This window comes from Plasmodium brasilianum, chromosome 2, assembly GCF_023973825.1.
Source record: "Plasmodium brasilianum strain Bolivian I chromosome 2, whole genome shotgun sequence".
NCBI classification, from domain to species: domain Eukaryota; phylum Apicomplexa; class Aconoidasida; order Haemosporida; family Plasmodiidae; genus Plasmodium; species Plasmodium brasilianum.
In genome coordinates, this window is record NC_090115.1 from 492,299 (window position 1) to 502,999 (window position 10,701).

At 29.2% G+C, this 10,701-nt stretch overlaps 1 protein-coding gene across 1 annotated transcript; it reads left to right on the forward strand.

Annotated features, from left to right (window-relative positions):
• Positions 1–5,201: 5,201 nt before the first annotated feature.
• On the forward strand, positions 5,202–9,999 carry MKS88_000704 (FtsJ-like methyltransferase; the record flags this gene model as incomplete). The annotated part of the gene is made up of 3 exons (XM_067218296.1): positions 5,202–5,344; positions 5,997–8,344; positions 8,579–9,999. The coding sequence occupies 3 exons, from the start codon at positions 5,202–5,204 to the stop codon at positions 9,997–9,999; spliced, it is 3,912 nt and encodes a 1,303-aa protein (XP_067075487.1).
• Between the last annotated feature and the right edge of the window lie 702 nt (positions 10,000–10,701).

The following is a 10,701-nucleotide window of genomic DNA, read 5'->3' on the forward strand; positions in this document are numbered from 1 at the left end:
CAAAGTTTTTTTTTTTTTTTTATTTTATTTTGCTGTTTTTTTTTTCTTTTTCTTTTTTTATTATTTCTTTAAAACTTAAAGGAAAACATGTTCTCAAATAGCGTATTTTCTGCAAAAAAAAAGAAAAAAAATATACATGTACATTTACACATACACATCATGCAAAATGCTGAACACAAATAACTATGGGATGCAAACATATGTTGGCACGTGAAAACACACACAAACTCTCATTGTATAAAATGTCAAACAGTAATAAGAAGTATGAAGAAGTATGAAGAAGAAAATAGAAAAATACATAAATATTTGCACAATAATTATATAATAAACATGTATTTTAAAACAAAAAAAAACAATCTAATGTGGGACATATTGTAAAAAAAAAAAATTGTAAAATAAGCAAAAAGTTATATACATACATACATCCCATCCACCCCATACATGCATATATGTAAGTTCCTTATAACGCTCGTGCATTATTTTTATTTTTGTTTTCAATAAATAAGCATAAATTTCAGTCTATGCAAAAATTTTCTTACATAGGTTAAAGGATCTACAAAAAAAATTTAACTTAATTATGTTAAGTGAATTAAAATATGCAAATTGTATAACAACTCTAAAATTACAAATTTTAACAAAATCTTCCTTAATTTTTATATTATTTTATTATATTTTTTTTTCTTTTTTTTTTTGGTGCCATACACATACGGTATACAAGAATAAGTAAACATATATTATGTATATATTACACGTTCGCATGTTTTATATATATATATATATATATATACATATATGTATACGTATGAATATAATACTGTATTTTAAGGTGCTTCCATACACAGTTCAAAAATGTAACGTATATTTATAAATGTGTTATTCAACAAAAAAATGAAAAACGTTTAATTTAAAAAAGAATAAAGATAAATAAAAATTAACGATCTTCCAAATCAACAGATGATAATATACAATGTAATTTACGCGTAATTATTTCGTTTCTCGTTCTTCTTTCTGTTCTTCTTTCTGCTCTTGTTTCTGCTCTTGTTTCTGCTCTTGTTTCTGCTCTTGTTTCTGTTCTTGTTTCTGTTCTTGTTCACATTCTAAAATAGTCAGAACAACACTTTAACAACGAATTCAAAACGGAAACGCGCATATATTTGGGGAAAATAAATGCCTATCAGTAAAACTTGCTGCGGTGAAATTTGAATAAATATATATTTACATATGTGAATATAAGTACATACATATATATGCACGTACATATGTATATATGCAAATGGGTGAATAAATGCATGTAATGTTTTTCACAACGATAAACACTACAATTACACATGACTAGGATTTTTGCACAAAATAAATATTGCAAAAAACAAAAGACAAAATGAAACGGAAGAATAGTTCACAATGAAAACGGAAAATAATATTTTATGAGGTGTAAGGGCCAATAATTCATGTCACCATGCAGCACAAAATGTGTAAAGTGTTTATATTATACACGTATTGTATGTATTCAATTTTCATGGACATACATAAAGATATATACACTTTTGTTTTAGAAATATTTAAAAATGTTTTTTATTTAGCGCTTCTTGAGGAGGAACAATATACATACTTATTCATGTATGTACTTATTCATGTATGTACTTATCCATGTATGTACTTATTCATGTATGTACTTATGTATGTATGTACATATTTATGTATGTACATATTTATGTATGTACATATTTATGTATGTACATATTTATGTATGTACTTATCCATGTATGTACTTATCCATGTATGTACTTATCCATGTATGTACTTATCCATGTATGTACTTATCCATGTATGTACTTATTCATGTATGTACTTATGTATGTATGTGTGTGCATATTCATGTATGTACTTATCCATGTATGTACTTATTCATGTATGTACTTATGTATGTATGTACATATTTATGTATGTACATATTTATGTATGTACATATTTATGTATGTACATATTTATGTATATATATATTTATGCAGCATTTTTTGCAATACCTCAAGTGCAGGAAAGTTAAGCCAGCATAAAATTAGCAAAAACAGATTGTTAACCAACTTAAGTTTAAAATTTGAAAAGAGGCACCTTCAGTTTCCATGATTTCTGTAGCACGGAGTTTATATGCATATTGAAGTTTTTCTTTTTTCATATTTTAATTTATACTCCATTTTTTTTTTTTTTTTCCCCCTATTTTAACAAATGGAAAATTTTTCTGAAGTGTTCAGAATTTTTTTACCATTTTTTATTATATCTAGCCATAAGTTTCTCATTTTGTAGGTAAAACAAAAACGTGTGCATAAGTCCTGTATTATAATTTTTGCCGAACAAAAATTTTTATTTTAATTCTTATGAGAAGGAAGAATGAAGGAAAAATATAGAAAAGGAAAAAAATAGAAAAAAACTAAAAAAAAAAATGGGAAAAAATAGAAAAGAATAGGAAAAAATAGGAAAAAATAGGAAAAAATAGGAAAAAATAGGAAAAAAAATTGTTAACTTGTAGATGTCTTATCTATTTATACAACATCCTATTAAGTTCCATCGCTTTGGTTATAATAGTATTTATCTTTGTATAGTTAAGGGTTTTATTTTTTTTTTATTTCACATTACCAAAGTTATTTATGCGGATTGTCCATTATCCAAATATTTCGATCCAATGCAAGAAGTTATCTGTACGCTTTCATTTTACGTCGTTTTGTTCCATTTTGCTTCATTTTATCCTATTTTACATATTTTTATTTCTCTTTAGTTTTTTTTTTTTTTTTTTATTAAATATCTTTCCGGCAATTTTACTTGTAAATGGTTTTGCTTTAAAATCTGTTCTTGTGGAATTGTTGTTTATCCCTTGACATGATTTATAATTTTGTACAAGCGAAAAAATTTTAACATTACATAACAGTTACGGCAATATTATCACGTGATGTGTGCGTATATATTTACATACATTCGTAGAAGGAACATATATGCATGTATGTACGTATTCATGTATGTATGTTTGTATGTAAATTATAAAGAGTGTATATCGTGATTAATGAAACGCTTCATTTCTTCAAATGAGTAGAGCGAAAAGCGAAAAAATTTTATTACAGTTCATCGTTGGTATACGAATTGCGCTTACGAAATAATATTGTAACTAAACCCAGTGTATGAACAAAATATGTAAGTGAATATGCGATGATGGGATTTTTATTTATTAGTAGTAGGTAAACCCGGACAAGGGAAGTTTGGTATATTTATAAAAACATGGATGATGCGTATGTAAAGGGGCACGTAAATATATGTACGTATGTATGTATATTTTTGTAACAATACAAAATTTTTTTTACCATGTCTATTTTGTTTTTATGTAAATACATTCAAAGTTGCGTGCACATATGAAAAAAAAAATTTTTTTTTTCCTATTTATTACATATAATTCTACTCAAGAAATACAAATAACTGTGGGGAATGTTTAAAAGAACGTATGAGTATGCAGAAAAATAATTGTCAACATAGCAATGCTGTTCTTTTATGAAATGATAATAAAGCCCTAAAAACAGTCTGTTCATCATTTCAAACTGAAACTTTTCATTACTATTCTTATAATTGCTGTACTTATTACAGTAAATGCTGCACTTATTACAGTAATTGCTACTCCTATTGCAGTAAATGCTGCTCCCGTTGCTGCCGTTATAATATAATTTAAAGGATTATATGTGCAAGTAAGCTTTTGCCATATTAATAAAAAAGGGAAAAATAAAAAGTTCCATAGACTTAAGCAATAACAACAAAAAAGATAGCATGATAGACACACAATGCTTTATCTTGTCTCCACTGGGCATTAAATAGTGTATGGATCTCTACACAGCAACAATATGAAACACATGTTTGCTTAATAACACCGAGAAATACGTATACTCCAATTACGATATATGGCCTTACTATTTCACTGCATGTATATATGTATTCCATGTTTTTGAAAATTAATTTTTAAAACTACTTAAGTGTTATAACTACTAAAAAGTAATTCATTCTGTATATTAGATAAATTTTTAGTATAACAGATTTAGATCTGCATATAAAAATATATATATCTATATACATATATATGTATGTATATACATGTATATACTTAAGTATATATAGATGGGTTCTCTTTCCTCATGATGGTGTGTGCGCATATTTTACAGCATTGCACTTGCAAACAATTTTAAGCGGAAAAAAAATATTATATTAAATAGTATGTAACGCGTATGACGAACCATACGGTGGGATGAAAATAAAAAAAAAAAAAAAAAAAGAAAAAAAAAAAAAAAAAAAAAAAAAAAAAAAAAAAAAAAAAAAAAAAAAAAAAAATGAAAATGAAAAACGGCAAAATGACAAAATAAAAAGCAACAAAACGAAAAAACGATAAAATAACAAAATGACAAAATAAAAAGCAACAAAACGAAAAAACGATAAAATAACAAAATGACAAAATGACAGTATAGCAAAAAAAATAAAAATAAAATTGCAATAATATTACACTAAAATAATAAGAAGTATAAAGCGAAAACCAGAGGGGCACGACAATCATACGATGCATTTTATATAAAATATGCTTTTTAGTAAAAGCAAAAAAAAAAAAAAAATAGAATGAAAAATGAAGAACAAAGAGTGATGAGTAATCAGCTTATAAGGAATAATTTTAAAAACAGAAATAAAGAACGTACGAAATACTAAGCATAATATATTACAATAAAGCAGAATAGTGTAATATTGTTTCTGAACAGACATATATATATATATAAATGTATATGTACGTAATTATGAAAAAGTAGAAACTAATCAAATGTGAAAAAATAAAAAAAAGGGGGAAGAAAAAAGAACTGGAACGAAAATCGTACCATTTCTCGGAAAAAAATATTAAAACAAGTCCGAAGGCTTGGCTTATAAGTCCATACGTTATATTGTATGTATATATATATATATATATATATGTATGTGTGCATGTACGTATGTGCGTATGCAGTATATGTACACGGGCGTGTATACGAATGTTATAATGCCGTTCGGCCCCATTTCATATGTTCACAATAATAAAGTATGATATATCATATGTTAGTTTGTACGCATAAGGGAGTGTCAAAAAAAAAAAAAAAAAAAAAAAAAAGAAGTCTACACTTTTGGCTGATCGCCATTCAAGGATAGAAAGCATAAAGATGAATCATATATTCACATTTGAAACTAACCTAAATGATATTTTTACCAGGGATGATATAGAGAAGTCCGAAAGATGTTGCGATTACTGTATAAAAAGGAAAAGGGTATGCAAATGCGAGACGATAAAAAGGGAGTTGGGCAGGTGAGGGAGGAAGAAAATGAAATGTACCCATGTGTATGTGTTGTATTGTGAATATGCCTATGTGTATGTGCCTATGTGCATGTGCCTATGTGTATGTGCCTATGTGTATGTGCCTATGTGTATGTGCCTATGTGTATGTGCCTGTGTGTATGTGCCTATGTGTATGTATCGTATTGTGTACTTGTTTGTGTGTGAATTTGTCCGTGTGAGTGTAAAAAAAAAAAATAAGTGGGTCCAGAAAATATAGAAGAGACTTATTTGTTCGAATTATAAATTTATCTCATCTCGTGGGTATTATCATAAGTACTGCTCATTTTTGGAAAGTACTATAAAATAATTAGACATATTACGTGCACAGTTAGATGTGTGTCTAGTTTGAGCTATATATATCCATATTTTTTCCAAAAAGTTATACAGACGGTTGTCATAAAATTCGCGTGATAAACAACATGTAGAGTTTATTCAGTCATACACTTATGCACGCATATGTATACATATATACATATATACCTATATACATATATACATATATACATATATACATATATACATATATACATATATACATATATACCTATATACATATATACATATATACATATAGCACACATTTGCATGCTTTTTTCCTGTTAACTTGTTTTCCCCTTTGCAGTGAGGAGGGGAAGGACATAGAAGAGCTGATGGAGTTAAAGATGTACTACGATGAGATATGCGAAAAGATTGTGGACAAGTATCAGGATGTTGTAAGCCGGTTCGAGTATGATAAGGATATTGTTAAGTACATAAAGGGTAACAACATAAATGATGAAATAGAATGTGAGGACTGGTTATATTTTTATGAATTGTTAAAAGAAAGAAAAATAGTAGAAAGGTGCATTGATACAAAAGAGAGTAAAGAAGTGATATCATTTTATAGTTTCCATATAGATGAAGAAGCAAATTTTTTAAGTAGTTTAAATTATTATCTGAAGACCAATAATTATAATAATATATATCATAATTGGATGGGAATGAGTATTAATCCGTTCAACGAATATGGAAGCAGCTGCAGTGATGGTTCTTTTTCTTTATGTAAAGAAGGAAAAGTAGAGGAGGGTACAAACATAATTTTTTCTGATGATAATATGACCACATCAATAGTAGAAGAATGTGAGAATGATCATAGTACTTTATTATCATTACTTGGATTTGGTGAATACAAAAAAGTGCATTCACTGTATTATTTTTTATATATACAAGATAACGAAAGATGGATTTCTGGCATGAACAATACAGGAAATATATGTCATCTAGAAAATATTGATCATGTATGGAATAAAACTGTTAGAGAAAGTACCAATAGAATAAAATTATTTCACCTAATTACTGCAAATAGTGTTAGAAGTAATGATGCTGACTATATCAGAATAAAAAAAAAAAAAAGAAAAAAAGATCTTTTTAATGAAAATTTTTTTCTAGAAAGTAGTATACAAATTGAGTGGGTTTTATGTACCAGTCAGCTAATATGCGCTTTAGGTATGATAGACATTGGTGGATGCTTTATTATGAAACTCAAATTATCCTTTGACAATTTTCTCTTATCCGTATTTGCCATTTTATCTATATGTTTTAAAAAATTAGAGGTTTATAAACCGTCTTCTTGTTATGTAGGAAATGTAGTTTTCCTAGTAGCTACCTATTTTAACGGAATTACCTCCATATTCTTGTCCAGCTTGAAAAACTGGGTTCAGTCCGCTCAGAGGGATATTGCACCGCTACTGGGATGTGGAAGCAGCGGTGTTGATGGTGGCATCCGGTTGGCCAAGAAAAAGAAATTTTCCAATCACAGTCTAATACCAAGAAAGTGGATTAAGCATAGCTTTTTTGAGGAGTACAAGAAATGCATCAAACATTTCGTTGATTATTTAGTTTTTCATTTAAAAAAATGCATTAACGTTTCTAACACTAACTTGATGAAAAAAAATATTGAGAATACGAAAAATACATACATATCTCAATTTTTCCAAGTGCATAAAATTGGTGCTCTTCGAGAAAGAGAGAAATTGCTGAACAGGTCAGGTGAAAACATGATATATTGCGATGAAAGCAAATTGATGCATGATCAGGCAAGCAAGCAGACTAGAAGTTATGCTAATCCTCATATGAACAATCATTCAAGCAATGGAAGTATCAAATATACTAATGAGGGGGGAATAGTACAAAGTAGTGCATTAGACGACGTGCTGTTAGACAAACCAAACGGGATGAGGGACGAACTGGAAAGCTTTAATTTTTTTAGAAACAAGAATTTATACAAAATTAAAAATAGTTTATTACTTTTAATTCCGAATCGTATGAGGGTAAAGGAATCGCTCTTCTATGAAAATACATATGGTGGAAATGTACTATGTAAGAAGTACACTGTGAATGACAATGTAAGGAAGTATAAAAAACAAATAAGTGGTTTGCTAAAAAAAATTGAATATAGAACAGTAGAGGAAAAGGTGGAAAAGAAAGGTTTATTCGAGTTAGACAATGATATAATAGCAAAAAGACTTTTTTTCTTAACGGATAAGAATTCTTTTTCCGAGCAACAACAAAAATTTGAAGACCTGTTAAAGAAGCAAATATATTTTTCCAAAAAAAATTGGTTTAAATGTTACATGCATAATGATATAACAAATTTTCATAATCCTTTTTATTTAGATAAAACATTATTTATAAATATTCTTAAATGTAGATATTATATATACTATAAAAATTGTGATATGCATATAAGCAGTTTAAGACAAATATTAAAGCAGTATGAGCCATTCAACACGACTTATATAAATTACGAGTTATATACTAGTGTTATTGATTGCTTGTTCGTTTTAAAAAATTGTGCTTCTTTGGACATATTCGAAGATTCCAACTTTTTGCAAAATTTTCTAGTTATTAGTAGAGAATCAAACGTGTTTGATTTTTTTTCAAAATTTGAAGGTAGAGGGATTCATGTTTTATTACGAGATCCTGACCTAGGTGAGTAGGCCTGCGATGGCAGAGGAGGGATGTACTTGTGTATTTTGCGCGTTTGTGTACTTGTGTATTTTGCGCGTTTGTGTACTTGCGTATTTTGCGCGTTTGTGTACTTGCGTATTTTGCGCGTTTGTGTACTTGCGTATTTTGCGCGTTTATGTACTTGTGTATTTTTGTTCCCGCGTGTAAATGTTTTGTTATCGTAATAGTATTTTCCTGACTTGTGCAGGTGAAAAGGAGAAAGTGGCAAATTTGGAAATACTATTATCATTTGTTCGTTCACGTCTCCACCCAGTAGTAATTCATATATGCATTTCTTTCCATGCTCAGGTGCTGAAGTAGATGAGGAAGGTGAAGGTCCATCCGTAAACGTGGAAGACATGTTCAGAAGGAGGTTGCCATATAAAATGTTCAGCGAATTGTTAATAAACAAGTTGAAGAAAAAAAATGTGTGCGCACTAGTATATATCGATTTGAATACAATATTACCAAATTATGTACATGTAGTTGAGAAGGAGATAAAAATAAAAAATTATTTGGTTGCTAGTGTAATTATAGCATTTAATTATTTAAAGAAAGGTGGAAATATGATATTGCGTTTAAGCAGTGTACTTACTTTTTTTACAGCGGGGATAATATATCTATTGTTTTGTTCTTTTGAAAAAGTGCAATTTTTTTTACCGCCATCATGTGATGATATATATTTAGATTTATATATATATTGTCATAATTTCAGTGAGTATTATATATATCGCCATTACATCCAGTACATGTGGGACGCAATCACATGCAATCAATACCTCGACGAACAGTTGTGTAGTAATAGGGGTTCCAGGTGCGATAGGGATCCCACACAAAGCATGGAAAGCAGTGGAACGAATGGCGGTGGAAGCGTCCGTAGAAGCGCAGATATAAACGATGATAGGAACTGCAATGGTATGAGTAACGGTAATACTAACAGCATTAGTAACGACAACATTGACAGTGGTAAGAGTACACAAGCAGACAGCACAAAAAAAAGGAAAAAGGACGTTTACTTTTGCGTTCCCTTGTACTTCCTCATGAACAAACAGTTTGTGGTTCTTCTAAAAGAGTTCAACTATTTTTATTTTAAAAATCATATTAATGTTTGTCTAAATTTTATGAAAGATTTGAAATATTTTTACCATAATAAGTCTTTAATAAAATGCATGTTAGCACATTTCTTTACCGCCTATGTGTTACCTGATGTGTCTTTTACTAATGCTTACAAATCATTAACAGTTAATCATAACATTTTTGATGAAAAGAAGGAAGACTACACTGACAATGAAGAGGAAAAGGATGAAAGTGATGAAGAAGACGATATGGGAAAAGTGGAACAAATTAATATAAGCAAAGAACAAGTAGAAGAAACATACTGGGGAAGAGTAAAAAAAAAAAGAAGCTCGAATATAGAGGAAAATGATACAAATAAAAATAATGGTAACGAACAGATGGTTGGAAATAAAGGAAATGGTAATCTAAACTTTTTATTTGATTTAAAAAAACAGGAAGAGATGGAAGCAAAAAAGAAGTTTGACAGTTCCTCTAGTGAATCCAATTATTCAATAATATATGAATATAAGAGTGTTCCTAGCGAAGTATCTGTGTCCGAGACGGCTTGGGAAAGCCCCTAGATGAAGCGGGTAGGGAGAAGCAAAGGAAAAGGATATTTGAAGCCATAAGCATAACTAAGAGAACAAAAGCGAGTTGATCCTTCCGCCACTTAGTGTTCCACTTCCTCATCCTTTTCATCTACTACATAGTTAAAATTACCAGTTTGCTATCATTACATATACATACATATATATGTGTGTGTGTAACTCTCATAGCGTTTTGTAAAGTAAGGGATGACTTTTGCCTTTTTTTTTTTTTTTTTGTTTTTTTACATTTAGCTGCATTTCGTCTGGCCCTATTTCATATGACCATATTTCGTTTGGCCGCATTACTTCATTTGTACTAAAACGTAAAATGTTCGTGATATTCATTTTTGTTTTCCGCAAAATTTAACTAATAACTGCATTTTTATATTTACAATTTTTTAGTTAAAAAAAAAAATGCTAATGTTAGAGATTATATAAAATAAAAAAAAAAAAATAAAATAAGGTAATATGATGAAAGAACAGCAGCATACTCCTTTTACCGCTTCAAGAGAAGGCATTTTTAAGGGCATTATATCTCTTGAGAGAAATATCAGTGTTTTTACACACGTGCGCATACATGCATACAGGCTTGTATGACTTTGTACGTGCTTGTAAGCTCAAAGTGTTGTCGCAGCGCCAGTTGTACAAATACGGAGGGATTCACTTCTCTCCACTGACTGCTCCTCCAGGGTAATA